Consider the following 22,805-nt stretch of genomic DNA (forward strand, 5'->3'; position numbering starts at 1 on the left):
CAACCTGCGGCCAGTGCTCCAGCCAAGTGCCCAGTTCCCCCACCTGACAGATTTGGGGGTGCCGTGGAAGAATTTCCTGCCTTCCTAGCACAGTGTCGGCTGTACTTTGAACTGAGAGCACGGGACTTCCTCAATGACAAAACCAAGGTGTGTTTCGTCATCAGTCTGTTAAAGGGGCAGGCGGCCAAATGGGCCACACCCTTACTGGTCGCGTCCTCTCCCCTACTGACTGATTACCAGGGGTTTGAGGCCCACCTGTCTGCTGCTTTCTCAAACCCAGTCCAAGCAGCCACAGCCAACCGGAAGATCAGGGCACTGAAACAAGGCAACTCCTCGGTGGCTCAATATGCCACTGAATTCAAGCTCCTGACCCAGGACTTGGCGTGGAATGAGGCTGCCCAGATGGACCAGTTTACTGAGGGGTTGGCAGAGGAGGTCCTGGATGAACTGGCCAGGGTGGAGCAGCCACCCACGCTCCAAGAACTTATCACCCTCTGCCTCCGCATCGATGGCCGCCTGGAAAGTCGCCGCCAAGCCAAGACCAGAGGGCGCCAGCTCCCTGCGCCGTGCTACCTGGCTCCTCGCCCGTCCCCAGCTAGTACCAGCACCAAGGATGAGCCTATGCAGCTTGGAGCTGCTCGACCCCGCCTGACCCCAGAGGAAAAGACCAGACGCCGCACGCAGAATCTGTGCCTCTACTGCGGCACGGCAGGCCACTATGCCTCTGGCTGCCCTGCTAAGCATCGGATACCTGGACCTTCGCTGCCACCGCCGCCAAAAGGGCAGCCCCAGGCGTAAGTGGACCCCCCAGCCTGGGGCGACTAGCTGGGTCCTCCGAACAGCGGGCTGATACCCCAGGGCCATTCCTGCTACCAGTCAAACTCCGTCTGCCTGACGAACGCTGGCTGTTCGTGTATGCCATGCTGGACTCGGGAGCGGCCCACTGTTTTATAGATGCCGCCTTTGTGAAGCAGCACCAGATCCCTGTGCAGACAAAAGGGATTCCGTCGCTGGTGGAGGCTATTGACGGGCGCCTCCTCCGTTCTGGCCCCGTCACCCAGGAGACCTGTCCCATCACCTTCCACGTCCAGCAGCACCAAGAACAGCTGCGGTTTGATGTCGCCCGCATGCCTCGCTTCCCGCTGATTCTAGGCCTTTCCTGGCTGAAGCTGCACAACCCCATCGTGGACTGGGCCCAGCAGGAACTACGCTTCCGAGACCCATGCCCCCATCTGACTCCTCCCACCACTCTAGCAGCTGGCATCTCGAGTGGTGGTCCTCAGCTCCCTCAGAAGTATGTGGACTTTGCTGATGTCTTCGAAGAGACAGGAGCTGATCAGCTTCCCCCTCACCGGCCCTACGACTGTGCCATTGATTTGGTACCTGGGGCACCACTCCCGGTGGGGCGTCTGTACCCAATGTCGGAGCCGGAGTTGGCAGCTCTGCGAGACTTCCTGGACAAGAACCTGAAACGCGGATTCATCCGACCCTCAACCTCTCCCCTATCTGCTCCAGTGCCCTTCGTGAAGAAGAAAAGTGGGGAGCTCCGGCTGTGCAATGACTACCGGGCCCTGAACAAGATCACCATCCGCGACCGGTACCCTCTACCACTGATCCCTGAACTCTTGGATCGCCTAAAGGGGGCCCAAATCTACACCAAGCTGGACCTCCGTGGAGCGTACAATTTGGTGCGCATACGGCCCGGAGACGAATGGAAGACCGCGTTTGGGACCCGATACGGGCAGTATGAGCACCTGGTAATGCCCTTCGGACTGACCAATGCCCCCGCTGTCTTCCAGAGGTTCATGAATGACATATTCCGGGACCTGCTCGACCGCTTCGCGATCATATACCTGGATGACATTCTAATTTACTCCCGCAATCCTGCCCAGCACGCCGAGCACGTCCGCCAGGTCCTGCAGCGCCTACGAGCCCATGGTCTCTACGCCAAGCTGGAGAAGTGCGACTTCGACCTGCGCTCCGTCGAGTTCCTTGGGCACATCGTGTCACCGCAGGGGATCCTCATGGACCCGAAAAAAGTAGAAGCGGTCCTGACCTGGCAGGCTCCTCAGAATCGCAAAGACCTGCAGCGGTTCCTCGGTTTTGCCAACTACTATCGGCAATTCATCCCGGCCTACGCATCCCTGACCACACCCCTGACTCAACTACTCCGCCCCAAAGAACCCTTCCACTGGCCCCCAGAGGCCGATAACGCCTTCTCCACCCTGAAGACTCGCTTTGCCACCGGGCCACTCCTGAGATACCCCGACCCCCAGCTTCCCTTTACGGTGGAAGCTGATGCCTCCAACGTGGCCCTGGGAGCAGTGCTGTCCCAGCGCGAGGAGCCGTCCCAGCCACTACAGCCCTGCGCCTATTACTCGCGGCAGCTCACTGCTGCAGAGAGGAACTATACCATCTGGGAGAGGGAGTTGCTCGCGATCAAGGCGGCGTTTGAGGTTTGGCGACATTACCTCGAAGGGGCTCGCCACCCTGTTCAAGTGCTCACCGATCACCGGAACTTGGAACACCTCCAGACCACCCGCCGTCTCAACCAGCGCCAGATCCGGTGGTCCCTATTCTTCTCTCGCTTCGACTTCCGGATCTCCTACATCCCCCATACCCAGAACCGGAAAGCAGACGCGCTCTCCCGGAAACCGGAATACGCCCCTGCCTCAACTGAGACCGCGCCCGCTGCTCCAATCCTGCCGCCCTCAGTATTTGCAGCCACCTCCACTTCACCAGCACTCGTGGAGGACATTCGGGCTAGCCAGGCCAATGATCCCTGGGTCCAGCAACACCTCCAGGCTCTCCAAGATGACCCAACAGGGGAGTTCACGACTCGAGGCGGCCTCTTGCTACACCGCGAACGCCTCTATGTGCCGCCCGGGCCCTTGCGGGCAGAAGTGCTACGCCTGACCCACGACTCGTTACCCGCCGGGCACTTTGGACAGCATAAGACCACCCACTTGCTGACAAGGGAATTCTGGTGGCCACGAGTTCGCGCTGATGTTGCCCGCTATGTCAGCTCCTGTGACGTCTGCCGACGGGCCAAAGACATCCCAGCCAAACCCTCAGGGTTGCTGCAGCCCTTGCCCACATCTTCAGGACCCTGGGATACCATCTCGATGGACTTCATCACGGAACTTCCACGCTCCAAGGGTCAGACTTGTATCTGGGTGGTCGTCGACCTATTTACCAAGATGGCCCACTTTGTTCCGTGCCCGAAACTCCCCACAGCTCAGGAGACGGCCCAGCTTTACCTGCAACACATCTTTCGTCTGCATGGACTCCCAGCCCATCTGATCTCCGATCGGGGCCCTCAGTTCTCCTCTCGGTTCTGGCAAGCCCTCCATTCCAGCCTGGGTACTCGAGTGCACCTGTCCTCGGCCTACCACCCACAGACAGATGGCCAGACAGAGCGCACCAATGCCACGCTAGAGCAATATCTCCGCTGTTACACCTGTTACCAGCAGGATGACTGGACCACTCTATTGCCCCTAGCGGAGTTTGCATACAACAACGCGGTCCATTCATCCACCCAAATGACCCCGTTTGCTGCAACCTACGGGTACCACCCTCGGTTCTTCCCAGCGATCCTACCACCCACGAATGTCCCCGCCGTCGATGCCTACCTGCAAGAACTCCGTGCCAGCCAAGACTTGCTCCGAGAGCAGCTACAGCAAGCCAAGGAGGCATATAAACGGGCTGCGGACCGAAAGAGGCAAGAAGGCCCTCCAGTGCAGCCGGGGGATCAGGTGTGGCTCTCAACTCGCTACCTGCGCCGGCCTGGTCGGTCTCACAAGCTGGATGCACGGTTCATTGGACCCTACCCCGTCGTTGAACAAATAAACCCCGTCGCCTTCAGGCTCCAGTTGCCACCCCACCTCCGCATTCACCCCGTGTTTCATCGCTCCCTCCTTGTTCCGGCTGCACCCCCTGACCCAGCTCGGACTCCTTCCCCACCGCCGCCACCACCAGTGTTGGTGGATGACGAGGAAGAATATGAGGTGCGCCAGATCCTGGACTCCCGGTACCATCGTGGAGGCCTCCAGTACCTGGTGGACTGGGAGGGATACGGCCCAGAAGACCGGTCTTGGGAGCCCGAGGACAATCTTCATGCCCCGGACTTGGTGCACCAGTTCCACAACGACCACCCCGACCTTCCAGGTCCCTCGACGGAGGGGGGCCCTGGGGGGGGGATAGTGTCATGGGTGCTGGGGACCCTTCAGAGGAAGTTGAGTCTGATGAGGAAACTGTGCCCCTGCCACCTGCACCAGTGCCCCTGCCTCCTGCTGGAGAAGATCCCAGCCCCCCTGCCTCGCCCTCTCGGGTGGCTCGTGTGCGTGACCGCCTCCGGCAGGACCTCAGGGATCGGAGGAGGGCGGCACGCTCACAAGCAAGACGCTCCCTGAGCCCTGAGTTCTGAGAGGATTCTGGCCCTTCTAAGAGCAAGGATGCTTGAGTGGTAACAGGATCCTGGCTGCCTCCCTGAGCCAGCAATTAGCCCAAACGGGCAACAGCCAGCAGAGGGCTATATAGCTGTGGGCTTTGGGAGGAAGCTTTGTGGAAGCAACTAGTCATCTCCCTGACATTCTAGCATCCACTCCGGCTTGACTTTGGTTCCTGACTCCCTGACTTTGGCTTTGGACTTCTGGACTCCCTGACCTCGGCTTCTGGACCTCAGACCTACGATACTTCTACAGTGATTCGGATTTGGCGCCTCGGACCCTCCTGCTTACTGGCTACAGACCTCGGACTGCCTCTGGACTTTGCCTGACCCGGCCCCAGCCGTGACAATTAACATGTGGAATTCACTGCCACAGGAGGTGGTGGTGGCTGCAAGCATAGCCAGCTTCAAGAGGGGACTGGATAAAAATATGGAGCAGAGGTCCATCAGTGGCTATTAGCCACAGTATGTGTATGTGTGTGTGTGTATATATATTTGGCCACTGTGTGACACAGAGTGTTGGACTGGATGGGCCACTGGCCTGATCCAACATGGTTTCTCTTATGTTCAATGTCATCATATTATTATTACAACATTGTAATATATAATGTAATAATTATACAACTCACGACCTGGTTGCTAACAGGCCATGGACCGGGACCGGTCCACGTACTGGGGGTTGGGGACCCCTGCCCTACAGTGTCATCAGGGGAAGAGTCTGATGGTAAGTCTGAGCCTGTACCAGAAGGGGAGTTAGCCCTTCCTCAGAACTCTAATGCCTCAAAACGGAGGCTACCAAATTGGCAGACCCACAGCATCACAGTTCCATGAAAAGAGGTTTCTTGGTTCTGGAGGTGCTTTTTGCCTTTGCCAGTCACTCCATTCTTGAGGTCTAGGAGAAAGAAAATAATAAGGGTAAACTTGCCAAGGAAGCAGAGGCATAGAACTGTGCTGTGGAGGATGGTTCTGATAGTCGACCAATGTGCCCTGGCCAGGTTCTATGAGAAAGAATGTGGAGAGGCATGTGGAGAAAGTGCATGGTGGGGACTTCCCTACATTCCATTAGAACCAAAGACAGTTTTGGCTGGAGTTAATCTATTTCTGGGGGCATCTTGGAACTGGAATGATGCTTTTCCTTATGTTTGGATTTGGAATGTGCTTTCTTATGCAAGGGTTCTGATGTGCAGCGCTCAGATGAACAGGCAGGCAATTGGACCCAACACTTTGGTTCTGTCCCTGGAACTGACGGAACTGAGACACTTGATGGCAGGCTCACCAGTTGGTCAGTTCTAACGGGTGATTTTGAAGGCAAGGATCGACTCTGCTCTGCTGGGATAGATGTTTTTGCTGCTGGGCTATTACAGCAAGAGAGTGCTTTCTCCCTTCAACTCACCTTTAAATGCACTGCTCAATCTGAGCAGGCTTTTGGGGTAAACTGGAGACAAATTTTGCACATGGCTGTATTATGGGCCTCACCCAAGCAGAAAAGGCAAAGAAGGTGTTTATCTGAACGGGTCATTTTTGATTTGGCTTTCTATGACATTTCTCAAAGACAGGAGAGTCCCTAGGAAGCAAAGAAAACTTCAAGAAAACTCACAACAACCAGAACTGAAGGGAACATGTACTCACAACCCAGCGGCGAGGAAAGGACTAAGGGAAAGCAAAAGTTCCTCCTGGAAGAGCACATGACTGTTAGGCAGGAAGACGGACTTCGATGAGCTCTGCAGAGGAGAGGTCCCCTTGGTGGGTTAAAGAAATACCAGAGCAGCCGTAAAAGAGCCTCCAATGGCTGGTCTGTGCAAGCGCAGTCCCAATGTGAGACTGCACAGAAGACTGAAGATGAACTAGGAGTTCCTGAACAAAAATACCTCAAGATGATTCCAAAACTCTTTCCTCAAAGACCAGGAATTCTTAAAGTTCTGATTATTTTGCAATATTTCTGCTTCTACTCGTTTGCCTTTTAAGTCTGAATGGGTTCAAGTATTGCAATCTCATCTCCTAAATTACAGTGAACATTTAAAAGCAGCTGAGACTACATAGGTAGCTGCATTGCAGTGGTGAGAAAAGGAATTAAGAGGATGCAATGTTTTAAAAAAATGTTCAGGAATTCTGGGAGAGAAGACTGCTGTTTACACAGAACAGAATATGAGAAGCTGCTATTACTTTTAAACATTCTTCTCTCTGAACAATTCAAAGGACTGGAAAAAACACAATAGATTCTCTGACCTAAACATAATATGGCAAAAACCAATAAAAACTTATTTTTTTGTGAAGACCCAGAAAAGGAAAGAGTGGCTGCAGAAGGAGAGGGCCTCTTACTTGTAGCCACGGTCCATGTGCTGCATAGGGATGCTCTTCTGTAGCAAAGGCCCCTTCAACTCCCGTTGATACAAAAGTAATTGCTGTATCCCCTGTAATACTTTTGTATGTAAAGTGCCGTCCATGCAACAGTCTGCCCCTAGGAGAGTAAATACAAGCACATCTGCATACAATTTATAGTTCCACACAGTCTTTCCCACCTGGTTCTCAGCCATTTCAAAGGGACTACATTTCTCAAAGCCCACAGCACTTACAGGGGCCACTCTTAAGTTTATCTGCTGTAAAAGAAAAATGTGGGTGGATGGACTTAACATGACTAGAGTTACATGTGACTTAATTCCTGATTGGGTGGAAAATATTCTTGCAACTGACTGTGCTAATACTAACAACAGCTATTCTAATGTGCATCATGGGGAAGCAACTCCCACACTACTGAAAGTCACTGTAAAGAGGATCTAAGTGACAGCTAATCTGTATTCCACATCTGTGCTCTACTTCTTACTATTCTTCAGTAAGTATCAGATATAACATCAAGTAATTCTAATATATGGTACTCCATTAGTATGTAGCAGCACTACAAAGCCAGACTAGCCTTCTTTTGTCAGAGCTTGGAAGCTAAGCAGCGTCAGCCCTTGTCAGTACTTGGATGGAGACCACCAAGGAAGACAGGGGCTGCTACACTATTATAACCCACCCTGAGCTCTGCTGTAGGTGGGCAGGTTGGAAATTCAATCAATCAAACAAACAAATAAATATGCAGAGAAAGGCAATAGCAAACCACCTCTACTCACCTATTGCCTTGAAAACTCCATGAGGCAGAACTTTTAGGGCTGCCATGATGCAGTTGTGACTCAACACCACACTTTACCTTACACTATGTATATTCCTGTATCAAATCAAGCTGATATGTACAGAAGAAAATATTTTCAGGGGTTATAGGGCAATTTTCTCTTTCCCTTTCAGAATTATAAACAGTTAACACAAGCAATGATATTTTGATGAATGGAATGGGAGATGAGTGTAGCATTTTCACAATTAAAGGTTCAGAGATGTGATGCAAGGTTGATTTAGAGACACTGTGTATACCCAGACACCTGTGAAGACAGGAGGATGTCTGCCAATGCTGTTCATTTTTGTTATATAGTGAACTAGCAATGGGCACAAACTAAATTATGAATCAAAATTTGTCTCAAACAGGGCCTGGTTCATAGCTCACAAACCTTGATTAATACCATCCCACCCCAGATGGCTTTGGGAGGTTTGTGTTGGGAAGCATACTGGTGCCATGGCTTGGAGAAGGCATTTAAAGAGACTGCAGTCTCTTTAAATGCCTTCTCCAAACCATGCTGTGGTTTGCAAAAATCATTTAAAGGGATCACTTTAATTGGTTTTCGCAAGTTCCAGCACAACTTTCAATGAACTCAGAAGGTATTTACATGACAGAAACCATGAACTTCACAAACCTCAATTTTCCTGGTTTCCCTATAGTGAACCGCAATACAAGTACTGCCAGAGCATTTTTATAGGATGCTAAGCAACATCTTCTAGATGCAGACCACATTAAGTCTGCAACACTCTAAGCTTAGTTTTATATACTAATTGTGCATATATCCACTCATGCAGCACTTCATGTGTTAGTGCATACATTCACAAGTGAATGTCACATGGATAAATGACTTGTTAAATATATTAATTTTAGCCTTTTAAAGTTTGAAAATGATAACCCAAAAACAGCTTCCAAAAGGCACAGCTCCAATACTTGAGCCCTTAGAGGAGAACAGAAATTTCTCTCACCTTAAACACAGTGGAATTAATGCTCCAGATTCCTGGTTGAATTTCAGGTGTACACTTTCGAGTTGCCTTGTGCGAATCAACTCATGAGGAATAATTGTAGCTGAGCTCTCACTTTCTAAGCTGTCCTTGCGACTCCTAAGGGGGGGGGGGGAAACCAGATATGCACTTAGGACACATATGGCTTTTTAAAAAAACAAAACAAAAAACAAACAAACAAAAAACAGCAGGATCTCATTTGCATATTAGGCCACACCTCCTAATACTACCATTGTTTCACACACGGCTTTTTTTGTAGAAAACGTCTACCAAGAACTCATTTGCATATTAGGTCACACCTTCTAATGCCAAGCCAGCTCAAATTGCATTCCTGTGTGGTTCCTGCTAAAAATAAAAAGCCCTGCTTATTCCCCTTTTTATATCAGCTCAGTAAGATGCTATGGGTTAAAGATGCTAAGAAAAAAAACAAAGCTCTCCTAAAAAGACAGCAGCATATTTTGCAATAAGGGCAGGGAAACCTGGTTGGTGTGCAGCCATGCTCACTGTGCACTATGCTCTCTAACTTATTGTGCCAGGATTTTGTATTTGATTGATTCTGGTTCATACTGAGATTATATCTATAAACAACAACATGGAATGAACTGACGATTCTTAAAGGGGCAGAAGCAAGACACCAAGACCATAAGCAATCTGAGAAACTGAAAGTTAGATTTCAGTGTTAAAATGAACAATTTCATGAGGGCTATTTTTACTAAAAACTAAAATGGCTCTACCTAGGGCTTTAAGTGGTTGGACTAAGGTCAGGTTAATCAGTTCCAGGCCTCCTTTGCTGTCCTCAAGCCTTTGTATCTGATGATACCCAACTGGCTGGATTCTCAAACAAACCAGGAATATAACTGACAAATTCTCTCTCTCCTCAAAATGAAGGGTTTTTCCCCCAGTCCATATTAAAACATGGAAGTTAAAATTCTATATTTATTATCAATGAATTTTGAATCTAACAATGAAGACTTTATGACTTTATTATATATCTCTCTATATATCTATATAGACATTGATATAGATATATATGAATATGACTATATGTCTTTATATTACAGTGACTACAAATATACATGGAAAGCCATGTCAGGCATCCCTCCTGCCTATTGAGAAGTCAGAAAACTATAGGGCAATGGATGAAAATAAAGATGCAAACTACTCTCAGCCCCTGGACTCTGAGGCAGACATGGCATCAGCATTGTAGTTAATATATGAAGGTTTCATATATACCAACTTTCAAGGATGATTTCACTATTATGCAGATTATAGAATGCTGGAAGCACTGGCCGTACAATCTAAGCTGATAATTTCATCTCCACTTTCAAGGATCCAAATGAAGACTTTTTTTTTTTTACAAATGTTGTCACTCCCTTCATTACCATCTGTCTTTAAGGCTGAGGAGCTTCATCATGCCTACACTGGAATACTCTCATACAGTTTATGTTCTGGGCAATTCACATACACCTTATAGAAGACATGGAAACAGTTTCAGCATTTGTTTTTGAAAAAGTTATTTGTGTACCATTTTAAACATGCACAGCACATTCTCAGGGTAAACTGGTAAATATTAAACCAAGTTTAATATTAAACAGGTTTGGTTTCAGGGACCACTTATCTGGACCATAGCAACTTTGAGACCCACCACTGGATCCCAATATTAATAAATAGAGCATCAATATCACTTACATGCCACTGCCTGCAACAGAATGTAGCTTTTTAAAGAATATTTTTTTCAAAATCAAGATGATTCTCCACTTCTGCTTCTCACACTCTTGCCTCTGTCTGTTGCTTTTTTATTGCCCTCTGCATTCCCTTTTCTTGACATCTTACTTCTGCTTCCCACTCATCCATTCTCTCTTCTGTTGCCCAGTTGCATCCAGCAACTAATATGGGGGGCACAGTGAGAGGGCTTCTAGTGTCCTGGCCTCACTGGTAGACCTCCTAATGACACTTGGTTTTTTTAGCCACTGTGTGACACAGAGTGCTGAACTGAATGGGCCACTGGCCTGATTCAACATGACTTCTCTTACGTTCTTAAGAAGTGTTACAGAGTTCTGATGCAATTCAGTGGAAAGCAGAGCTAAAATATTTTGCTTCTAGTTACCCTCTGCATATTCCATGCAGTAGGTGCTATGTACTTGCAAATCACCTGGGACACCTTTTCACACAGCCTAGATGTAACAGGTAAATCCCACTGTGTTCAATGGGATGACGTAAGTGCACATACAACTGCATATTCATAGTGAAAGACTAAGACTTGGGATGTTCAAAGTATCTTCCTAAAGACACCCTCTCATTCAGTTTTATCCTCATAGAAGCCTGGGATGAATGTGAAAAGTTCTTGAGTCAGATGAGCTCAAAACATATGTTGATGTTGCCTTAGTGTCTCCCTCTATGAAGTTAAGGACAAACTAGTGTGCATTTCAACACACACATTACAGATCCAAACATGTGCACACAGGCAATGGCAGTAGGAAATTCTTACTAAGCTATTATTGGTAGGTCTGGGTGCCTCTCTGTAATATATAAAATGCTATGTAGAACTCTTAAGACCAACTAAAATTCTGCATATACTAATTTCAATCCCAGGCATTTCAGTTAAAGGTCTTTACCAACACCTGTTATCTGAGATCCTTTCTCAGCCCATGAACCTGGACAGTCATTATCTATCCAAATAAGCAATACCAGGCTAGGTAGACCAACAGGCTAACCCAGTATATGACAGATTCATATGTTTCAGAAGTGCAAACAGGTAAAAACCACTCCAGTCTTCAAATTTCATGTCAACCTTAATCGAAGTCTACCTCTTTAACAAAGGTAGAAACTCCAAGAGCCCAGTTTCATTGAAGGGAAACTGTCCACCAATTAAGATCTGTATCAGAAGCCCCTGAGTGACCTCATTATCAACAATTAGGGGATAGTTACCAGAGAGAACCACCTATAGAACTGTCTCCAAAGTCAGACTACTCTTCTAGAACATCTTTCATATACAATGTGAAGTCAATCTTGTTTATTTGTGCTTTTAATAATTAAAACCACTTTTTGTTATGGTTTTACTGCTGGGTTTGTTACATTTGTTTTATGCTTGATTGTTAGATACTTTTGGTGGTCTTATATGGCAGCAAGGATAATTCTTTAAATTTAAAACAGAAAGAAAAAAAGGAGAGAAAAAAGGAGAGGTTATCATTCTTAATTAATAGGAAGACTTAATATATAAGCAGGAGGGATAATTCTACAATGAATACAGATTGGTCTCTGCTTCAAAATGATCCATTGGTTTTAAGTAAAGGTAGTTCCTTGTGCAAGCACCAGTTGTTTTCGACTCTGGGGTAACGTTGCTTTCACAACATTTTCATGGCAGATTTTTTTATGGGGTTGTTTGCCATTGCCTTCCCCAGTCATCTACACTTTCTCCCCTGCAAGTTGGGTACTCATTTTACTGACCTCGGAAGGATGGAAGGCACAATTTAATCTATAGCAACACTGGCCAGGTGCATAGTTTGTGGAGGTTTAAGGAAAGACAAATGGAAGGAAGCTACATTTAGAAGCCATCTGTGACTCACAGTCTGGATTTCAGTCATTCATATCAGAACCATTGTTATCTGGGTCATAGGACAACTTAGGTTGATCTTCCTCAAAAAATATCACATTCCAAATGTAGAAGTTTTTTACTCCTCACATATTCAGTCTAGATAAGACACAGTTGATTTGGGTAAATGCAGCCTTGAAAAACTCAGTATACAGCACACTGAAGAATGCATTTTGCTATGCTGAAATAATCAAATTATTAAAGGCCAACTAGTATTTAAACTAAGCTTTTTATTATCCATATACACTTATCAACTATTTTATATTAACTTCTAAAAGAAAAGAAACTTTGGTAGAACTACATCAAATTTTACAGGGGCACTGAAGACAGTCTGTTTATAGTCTGTAATTAACAGACTATAACAGTTAAAACAGCAACGGAATCCAAGGTCGTTTTTGCACTTACCTTATTCCGGAGTGACGTCCCTCTTCACTGTGCAGCGTCTGCGCGGATTTCGCACTACTTGCTCCGCAGAACCCAGAAGTCCCGCGGCTTTTGCGTCGCAAATGTAAACTGTTTTTTGGCGGTTTACATTTGCGACGCAAAAGCCGCGGGACTTCCGGGTTCTGCGGAGCAAGTAGTGCGAAATCCGCGCAGACGCTGCGCGGTGAAGAGGGACGTCGCTCCGGAATAAGGTAAGTGCGAAAACGACCCAAGTCTATGTGCTAGGTTTTTCCAACTGCAGTAACATATGTGAGTCTACCTTATTATAAAAGCAGTAGTAGCAGCAGCTGTAAGTTATTCTAACAAGTATTACAGGAGTATACTAGACATGTTTCAAAACTCTTACCACTGGGCTTCAATCTTTAAGAAAGACAGAGTCTCCAATATGTCTTACATGGGATCCACTGGCAAGAGAAATCTAATTCATTACTAGAGTTCCAGACACATTGAAAACAATCCATTTATAGACAGAGTTATTTAGCTGAATTTGCTGCTTTGTTTCACTTGGCACCAAAGCAACCCCAGAGGGAACTGCTATATGCATACATGAATGATGCTACATAGTTATTCTCCACTGCCCTCCTCCGAAGCAAATTAAATAATTTTGCTGAGAATGGAAGATGTTACACAATTTTTATTACAATATTCTGAGAGCTAACATATCATAGTAGCTAACAGCATCATCATAGGACTCAGGGCATCCCAGTTCAAATCCCCACACTCATGGAAGCTCACCAGGAGATCCTGAGCTTGTCTCAATCTCTCAGCCTAACCTACTTCACAAAGTTGTTGTGAGGAAAAATACAGGGAAAAGAATGACATCAAAAGCTGCTTTGGGTCCCAGGGAGAATAGCAGGATATAAGATAAAATAGTGTTCATATTACAGCGAGCCTCTAGCTCTTTAACCTTCAAGAAGACCCATTACTATTTTTATGAGGGAACTGGGTAAGGCAAAATCTGGCCAAGATTCTTGAATAGCCCCCCCTCCAACATTCCCAACGAAGTCTGAGTTCTGATGGACATGTAAGAACAGTGTCTGATAATGGAAATGCCATTCTGTCAAGAACAGAGATGCTATAGTCCCTGATTCCCTACAGGTTCGTGGTATAAGGTGACAACAATATGCAGATACATTTGCAGCATCAGCAGACAGTACATGTTTTTGGCAACAATTCAGTTGCCATAGTATCAACATAAACATGTCTTGACACACTGGATTGTGGCCTACAACTATAAGCATACCCTTATGTTTATTCTGAATGTATTCAAAATAGTGATTCTGTCTATTTTCTCTGAACAGAGACCAAAATAGTTAGAATACACAGTACATGAATCCACAAACAGAAAAATGTGATTGGTTTAAGAGATATAAATGGGCCTAAAGACACTTATGCTTTGCACATCATTTTGCCAAGTAGTGTAAGAATGGCTGCTCCTAGACTGAGATACAGCTGAGTCTGTTTTGATTACTCTGAGTTATCTTACCTCCCAGAAATACATATAAAAACAAGCAGAAGAGGTTGTCTTCAGACAATACATTCCAAGAACAGCCTGACTGTACCTCATAGAACTATTTTCCTGACACAGTTTGTCCTCTGATCATCATTTCTGTGTGCCTTATAAACTCCACAAGCCTTTTGTGGAGCTTGCTGTGGCTCCAATTTCCTGTTGCAAATCTCTCCTACAATATTCTAGGATTCTGTACCTCTGCCCTGAACCACATCCTGAAAACTCCTTATCCAGGTTAGATTCTGTAAAAGCCCAGGAACCAACTCCCTTGGATGGCCAAGACCTCCTGGCTCCGGCAACAGGATTTTCACTGCACTGTGTGACCCAGGAACCTTAGTGCTCTCCATCAAACAGAAGTCTTCTCCTTTCTCCTTTTTTTTTTTTTTGCCAACTCTCAAAATGGAAAGGTACTGGCAGGGCCATCCACACATCAGATTTTCAATAAACTGCACTAAGCTGAATAAAGTATGTAGGAGATTTTCACATTCTTTTAGCATGAATGAAAATCCATGCCAAGTGGTTGGAAAAGACAACCCAAATGAGGGAGTTATGGAATTCTTGGCTTTTATGAAACATACAACTAATTACTGTACCTTCTTTCTGCCTGCAAATTGTAGCTTTAAAGGAAAGCTTAGTAAGGCTTCTGATTCTAGTATTTGGATCTTCATGTTTACAGCTACTCATGTTGCCTTTTTTAAAACTTTCCCTTAATCAGATACATTCAGCAAAAGGTGACATGTTTTCATAGGTAAGATAACGCTAACTAGAATATAAAATATTGCAAACATCTCTACCAGACTGAATGCCCAACACAAATAATTCATGATTCTCAGTTTTGCATCTAGGGAAAAAAAAGAAAGAAACAAGCAACTGACAAAAGTCAAGGCTGCTGTGTTAGGAGAGGGAGAGCATTTGAATGAGAACAGTGTGCTGGAAATGCCCCAGTTTGAAGATTGCACATCTAGCATTTTATGGAACTGGAGGGAAATCTAAGATTAAAGCTCATTCCCAAGTGATTGAAGGATTGTGGGAGGTGTAAGTGTGGGCAGTTGTCAGATTAATTCTTTAGATGATTAAATTCTTTTTGTTTCTTTAAAGCTGTTTGTAGTCATGTTTGAAGTCTCTTCATTCTGAGCGAGTGTAATGCAGCAGTTACCAAGGTGACTTTTGCCGACTTTCAACTATTTCTTCCCCCATCTTCTTTCCTTAACAGCAGCCTGAATTGGATTCTAAATCTTGTGAATTGAGATGAGCAACAGCACAGTTAGCCATAGCCATATTCTATTCCAACACTGAGTTTGTGCAGTTGGACTAGGCAAACTGCTCACCTGAAGCAGCCACAAACTGCAGCCTTTCACTAGGTAAGAGGCCTGAGGAAGTGACAAATCAAAGACTGTCCTGGCCACATGCACAAACCTGCAGCCACTTTTGGTCCTCCTGCCACATTAAAGATGGATGGCTGCAATCTGCTTCTCTTGATGACAATTATTATCAATCCTTATGGTTCCTGGAAGGATTCTACCTGCTCTTGTTGTTCAATGTTTAACCAAAAGAACCACATTCCCTGGGATTACCACTTAAACAGTATTTCTTATACTGATTTTATGATTTCAGGAGTGAACAGATAAATGGGATAGGTAACTACATCAAAATGGCACCACAGTTAGTAAGAGATTAGCATCAGTTCTACCTTGATCTCCTTCACCTCACCCAACTATCATATTGTCTTCTAATTTTGTCCATCTTGCATTTTCATTTAGTCATTCACACCATTTTCTAGCCAAGATATTCTCTCCAAGCAATTTATAGCCCCTAAAATCCAAGTCAGAATTTCAGCTGTGTGTATAGTTGTCTCCTGATCCCTACAAAGTGATAGTCAGTCTATGTTTCAGATTTTTTCCATCCAAAGAAGGGGCAGAAAAACCTGTCCCTGGACTCAGGGGTTGGTTGATGGTAGAGATGCCAACCCACATATGCAGTCCTTTTGTAATTTGCAAAATTATTATAATTTCCTCTGTACAGTGCTCACTGCATGAAAAATTCAACAAACAAAACAGTAAAATTCAACAAACAAAACAGAACAGATGAGGTACAGAATATTTAAATTTTATTTTGAAACAGCCATGGGGCATATGTGTTTAATGTCCCTCTGCTGGTGCCATTTTTAAGATCTAAAAATCACCCCTAAAGCTAGCATTTATCCTGCTGGAGAAAATAAGGTAAATAACAACAACAACAAAAAACAATGAAGCTGGGGGGGGAAGACTTACTTTAGGAATGCAATATGTGTACACAATACTTCCCCCCTTCCCCTTCCCCTGCTGCCTCCAGTCCCCTTGTTCTGATGGCTTTTTAAAGAGGCATCTAAAGTCCCAAACATGTGCAGGCGCATCCTCAGAATGCAGCACACGTGCAGTGCAACAACCAGAAATGCAAAAATTGATTTTAAAAAACTTTAATATTAAAATGTTTATTAAAGCATTTCTATTTCACTTTTACATTACCATGAATGGACCCTCCTCAAAGTGGATTGCATAAAAGCAGCAAGAAACCAAATAAAAAACAAACACATGGGTAACTGAACAAGAAGAACACAAAACAACCACCTCTTGCTGGCATCTAAAGGCAGGCAGGCAGCTAGCCTGACAACTCTCCCAATACAGTGTTTCAGAGCCTTGGTACAACAGCTAAAAAGGTCCTATTTTGTGTACTCTCCACACTTCAGATGGCAAGCGGACATACTACAGCGCCTACCCTGATGACCTGAGTTTATGAAAAGGTTCATACAGGAGAAGGCAATCCTTAAAGTATCCTGTTCAAGTACAAAAGCAAAATTCTGAATTGGATTTGGAAACAAACAGCAAGCCATGGAAGATAGTACAACGTTAAGTATTATACAGACAGAAAGTCTCAACAACTTAGTTGCTGCACTCTGCATCAACTGCAGTTATGCTTTTTGAGGTCAGCTCTATCACATAATCCAATCCAGATGTGACCAAGGCACATGCAACAGCAGCTGCACATCTGCACAGTGTATGCAGATGATGCTGTGTTATTTTGTACAAAAGTAGGGTTGAATTATACACTTTGTGCTATGGTGACTCTTTTCCAGGATGACCAGTTGTTGATTAATTACAATAAATCAAAGATTTTCTAAAAGTACATATATATAGAAAAGTAAGACAATCTTGGATAATTAAAGGGTATCTGATTGAGCAAGTCTGTTCATTTTATTCTATTCGATTTCATTTTACAACTTCCAAAACCTGGTATACTCATCTTAATCATGTTTTGGAATGAATGAAAGCTCATTTAGCTACTATTATGAGGTTCTTTTTTCAATCTGGAGGTCAGTATCAGAGGTTTACTGAGCAAAAATCTTGTCCTTCTTACTATTGAATCTCAGCAGTTTTAGCTAGGCTGGAGGCATTGCAGGTTTCCTGCTTGTGTACTCTTCTGTGAGTACCTATCAGAAGGCTTTGTTCCTCTCTGTGCCTAATAATTCTATCATTGATTACAGTTTCTAATATTTTGCCTGGGACAAATGTTAGACTAGCAAGCAAGTTATTTCCTTGTTTTCCTTTAGACCCTTTTTAAAAAATTAGTATAACATCTGCTTATAATGACTGATTCCAATGGCAAGTTACAAGTACTGGTTAATAGAATAACTGCACACTTGAGTTCCCTAAGAACTCTTGGGTATATGCCATCAGGGCCTGGGGACTGAATGATTTTTCATTTTCCCAATAGGTCTAAGAATTTCATCTCTCGTCATCTCAATTTGACTCAGTTCTTGAGGCTCCACTGCTAAAAATAGTTACTCTGCCCTGGGCACATGCCCAGCATGTTCCATAGTGAATACAGATGCAAAGAATTCATTTAGCTTATCTTTCAGCTCCCCCATCCTAAGGCCCAACTGCCACTCTGGCTGGCTAACTACTCAAGATATATTTTTAATGCTTATTGTCTGTCTTGATGCTTTTAGCATTTGGCTTCTCAAATTCTCTTTTGCTTGTTATTAACTTAACATTTGTTTTGCCAGAGAACTTAACATTTGTTTTGCCAGACCCTGTGCTTCCCTCTGTTCACTTCACTGGGGGCAGACCTCCTTTTAAAAACGAAATCATAGTTAACTGGACCCAGAAGCTTCTGGCAATAATTTGTCCCAGTGACAGGAGAATGAGCGAGGGTCTTCAGAGCCTGGCCAAAGCAACTGCCTTCATGAAACATACCAGGTAGGATTCATTCTGGTTTCTCAAAGAGATATGGTGATAGAATTTTTGCCAGGGAGCAAAGCAGATGTTTACGCTATCTTCCACCATAACCGAAGAAAAAAGCAAAACCAAGGACCATCCTGGACCTGAAATACCCAATCATATTCAATCTCAAAGCCTCTTATCTGTCATTAATCGTGGACATGACTTCCCAACACCTAGAATTTGAAAGAATTTGCTTCATTCTGTGTGAACAGGTCGCATTACTTGCATGTTAGCTAGGCATATCCTTTACAAGAACGTATATATATTCAGTGTCAAAAACCAAGTCTGGAAAACATGTCCATAGACAGTGCCTTCAGTGACTAGCTATACCAGAAGCAGCACCAACCGTCTTATTCAAGGACAGCAAAAACATTTTGTATACGCTGGGCCAAACCAAGTCATCCATCCAGCACAGCAATGCCAGGAATCAACTTTCCCAGGGTCATAAAGGACTGCTTGGTGGAAAGGAAAGATCCACGTTCCCTGCACCCAAGTTCTGCTTGACTCAACCCATTTTTAAAAATTCAGACTAATTTGTTCATATGAACTTAAGAGTAGACATGCTATATCAGATCAACAGTCTATTAAATGCAATATGATACAGGGAAGTCCACAAATGCAGCCCAGAGACAATAACCCACACCTGCTCACAGTCAAATGCATTCTGTCTCTGTGCCTAAAGATCCCATTTGGCTATTACAGCTTATTGTCAATAACTGATCTATCGTCCTATCCAACTCCTTGTTAGAAATAAGTACTTCCTTTTGTGTCTTGATTCTGCCAAGAGGGATTAGTTTCTACTGCTGCTTCTCCTGTATCCAAGGTGAGTAGGAAATCTTTCCCTGTACTCTACTACCCACTATGGGTAGATAGCCAGCAAATGCATATATTGCGCAGTGGAAAGAGCTGATCTCATTTTGGTTGTTACTCTTGCTTAAAAGTAGATCCCTACTATTACCCTATGAACATGAGAACCTCTACAATCCAAGAAAGGCCAAGAACAAGATCTGCCTAGACAAATATTGTATAGATTAACATGCTATGACAGACCCCACCCACTTCTGTTCCTCAAAGGCTAGATTTTCCCTCAGTTTGTATTTATGTATTTAGAGATTTTTTCCCCCGCACTACCCCACAAGCAGGCTTAGAGTAGCTTACATCAGTTCATACAATAATAAATAAATTCTATAAAAGATTACAGCATTAAAATAACATTAACCAATTCAAAATTAGAAAACCCAATTTAAAACCTATTGGCAGCTCAGTAATTGGCATCCATTCCAGTGACCACTTCACTTATGCCAGGGAGGGTGGTGGATCATTTGAGAATAGATCCACTGTCCAGTGGATTTAAGTGGCACATAAGCAAATTAGGCTTAAGGCCTGAGGCAGGGGAGATTGAAATTGTTTGACATCCATTGCCTCGACCAAAGGTCTGGTGGAACAGTTCCATTTTGCAGGGTCTGAGAAATTGCAACAGAACCTGCAGGGCCCTTAATTGGGAGCATGCTCCATCAGGCCAGGGCTCAAAAGGCCTTGGCCCTAGATGAAGCAAGATATATATCTCCCAACTGGTGCTGTTCCGAAGAGCGCAGAGTTCTTTGGGGAACATACAGGGAGAGGCAGTCCTGCGGTTATGTTGATCCCTGGCTGCACAGGACCTTAAAGGTTAACACAATAACCTTAAACCTAACTTGGTACTCAACTGGCAACCAATGTGGATGGCACAGCATCAACTGAAGATGCGTCTGCACAGATGACCCAGTCAGTAGGCACACCACTGCATTTTGTACCTGCTGAAGTTTCTGGGTCAACGTTAAGGTCAGGCCTGCATAGAGCAAGTTGTAGCAGACAAGCCTGAAGTGACCACTGTATGAATCCCTGTTGTTAAATCGCAGGAGGAAACATAGAGGACTAGTTGCTTTCTATCCATAGTGGGTAATAGAATACAAGGAGAGATTTCCTACTCACCTCAGATACAGGAGAAGGAGCAGTGGAAACTAATCCCTCTCCTCGAGTCCACCAAAGTACATCTAGCAATCATGAGATTTTATCATTCTGGAGGGCAATTTGTACCTTTTGCTCCAGAAGTCTACAAACAAAAAGTTGGATCTTTTCTGCTCTACAGGGCTCCATTATGGTGTCCCACTTTTACTTCCAAAATTGAATCTTTACAGTCAAAATTTCTCTGTGCCATCTTTCAAGCACTTAATTGCATTTGAAACTCCAGCTTGTATTTAGAAGCTGGCCTTACTGACATCTCTTTGATGGTATGGAAGGCTGTGATAAAATTTAGCTTTTATTTGCTAGACCTGGATTTTCTTCCTGACCTTCTAAAATGGACTGAACTTGATCCTTTTTGTGTCCTCCTGGACAAAATTAGTAGACAACTCTCATATTTGTGTATTTCTTACTGTAATTTTCTTTCAGAACTTCCTTTGCTATGAATAAGATAATTGCTAGGTGCTTAGAACAAAGGGATAATCTTGAGTTATGCAGCAATTCAAAAAGGAAACGGGCACCCTCTTTTTGAGGTCTGAGTACTACTTCTTTTCCAATGCTTCCAGATTATATGAAATTTTCAACAATTCCTACTTATCAAAGACTTTTCTTCTTGGCTTGACACAATGCTCCTTCCCTTAACAAATTATTCGGAAGATTCTTAGGTAGCCTGATTGAACAGAGGGAATGCCCATGTAGAAACATGGAGATGGAATCACTCACTCATTTTTTTAATTAGTTGTAATTTATAGTCCTCAATTAGATCATTTTTATTACTCCATTAAAATCACACTTCCCTGCATGTTTTCATGATTACCATCTAATATATCTGGTAAAGAATATCACCCTCTCTATAGTCCATTATCTAATCACAGTCTTGAAGATCTGTCCAAAGACATAACTAATTTTTGCCTAGATGCTCATATGCATACAGGAGCTCTTTTGGCACTGGAACAGGGAACTAATCCCTATTCCTAGCAGCAGGAAGTGAAGCACAAAGCCTGAGTCTTTAACATATATTTTGATCCCATTATTAAAGCAATGGCCATTATTAAAGCAATAAGAAACAACAAGAGACACATGGCAAAAAGGTCTTCTGTTTGAACATCTGAAGCCCCCAGTATAAATGCACTCAATTTGTCATCAAGCCAAAGAAGACTACACTGCTATTTACTTATTAAGCAATAGAGGGCGATCTAAGACCACTTCATTTAAGGATGAAAAAATCGTTCTTCCTTGCTAACTGTTCTCTGGGCGCTACTGTTTCTATGAATATCACATATATGGGATTGCCCTTCTATAGTTTATTCCTGTTTTCTTGCCCAGAGGCCCAAGACAAGAGGATAGTGACTTCTCATTAAATTTCTTTTTACTTCTAAGGAGACTCAAGACAATACAAGTCAATTATCTTCCTAGAGAGGAAGATAGGTAGATGGCACACAGTTTTAATTCAAAGAAAAATGTTACACTAAGTAGCTCTATTTTCTTCAGGCTTTACAAACAGGAAGTGAGAAAGATGGTTTACAAGGAAGAGTCTGTCCATTTAATGACTTCTCCTTCTACCTCTTAAATGAAGGTCTATACTGAGGTGCTCTAAAACAAAAGCAAAACCACAAAATTGCCTTTCTAAAATATCTATCAGGCATTAGTTTCATATGAAAGAAACAGGGGATGCCTCAGATTTTGCATAGTGTGGGAAGAGACAAGGGAGACAATAGTTCATGTACCGTCTCCACTGTCTGCAAAGCAGCATTTGGGAAGAGATGGCATTTCTTGCCATCTGTAAAATCCAGACTATGGTCCAAGCTGAAAATAAGGACTATTTTTACTTTCTGCATGACCCAGAATTGTTGATCACCCTGTGAGGTAGGTGGGACTGAGAGCTCTCTCACAGAAGGACAGCTCTGCGAGAGCTATGGCTAACCCAAGGCCATTGCAACAGGTGCAAGTGGAGGAGTGGGGAATCAAATCTGATTTTCCCAGATAAGAGTCCATGCACTTAACCACTACACCAAACTGGCTCTCCTTTGGGGAGCCAACAAACCCACCATACCATGATCTCCAAACAGAGGCCTGAATGCTATGGAAGATTTATGCAAGTGCAACAGTTCTTGCGCAAGTGGAAGCTGAAATTATTCTTTGCCTGCTTGCAGTAATTGAAAGAACCGTATCCCTTCTATCTTTTCCATGCATGCAAGATACAGCCCAAGGTATTATTGATGCAATTTAAAAAAAAATAAAACTACAGAAATAATGTTATACATTCCTTTGCTCCATTGTACACATTAAAAATTTGCTCCATTGTATCATTAAAAATTATATTAAATCACCATGAGTTGCTTGTGCTGCTGATTGCACAAGCTGAACTATGATGCACATTTTCTTTTCTGCTTACATATTACA

The 22,805-nt window shown here is 44.1% G+C and overlaps 1 protein-coding gene across 3 annotated transcripts in view; it reads right to left on the reverse strand.

The window, feature by feature from the left end:
- Window positions 1-22,805, reverse strand: part of SUFU (SUFU negative regulator of hedgehog signaling) — a 119,971-nt gene that overhangs the window by 38,459 nt on the left and 58,707 nt on the right. For all 3 annotated transcript variants that reach the window (XM_060241767.1, XM_060241766.1, XM_060241769.1), the window contains exons 9-10: window positions 8,561-8,695; window positions 6,767-6,905 (exon numbers count right to left, since the gene is read on the reverse strand). In XM_060241767.1, the coding sequence (XP_060097750.1) occupies window positions 6,767-6,905; window positions 8,561-8,695 (274 nt within the window). The remainder of the gene's footprint in view (window positions 1-6,766; window positions 6,906-8,560; window positions 8,696-22,805) is intronic.

Source organism: Heteronotia binoei, chromosome 6 (assembly GCF_032191835.1).
Source record: "Heteronotia binoei isolate CCM8104 ecotype False Entrance Well chromosome 6, APGP_CSIRO_Hbin_v1, whole genome shotgun sequence".
Classification (NCBI taxonomy): domain Eukaryota; kingdom Metazoa; phylum Chordata; class Lepidosauria; order Squamata; family Gekkonidae; genus Heteronotia; species Heteronotia binoei.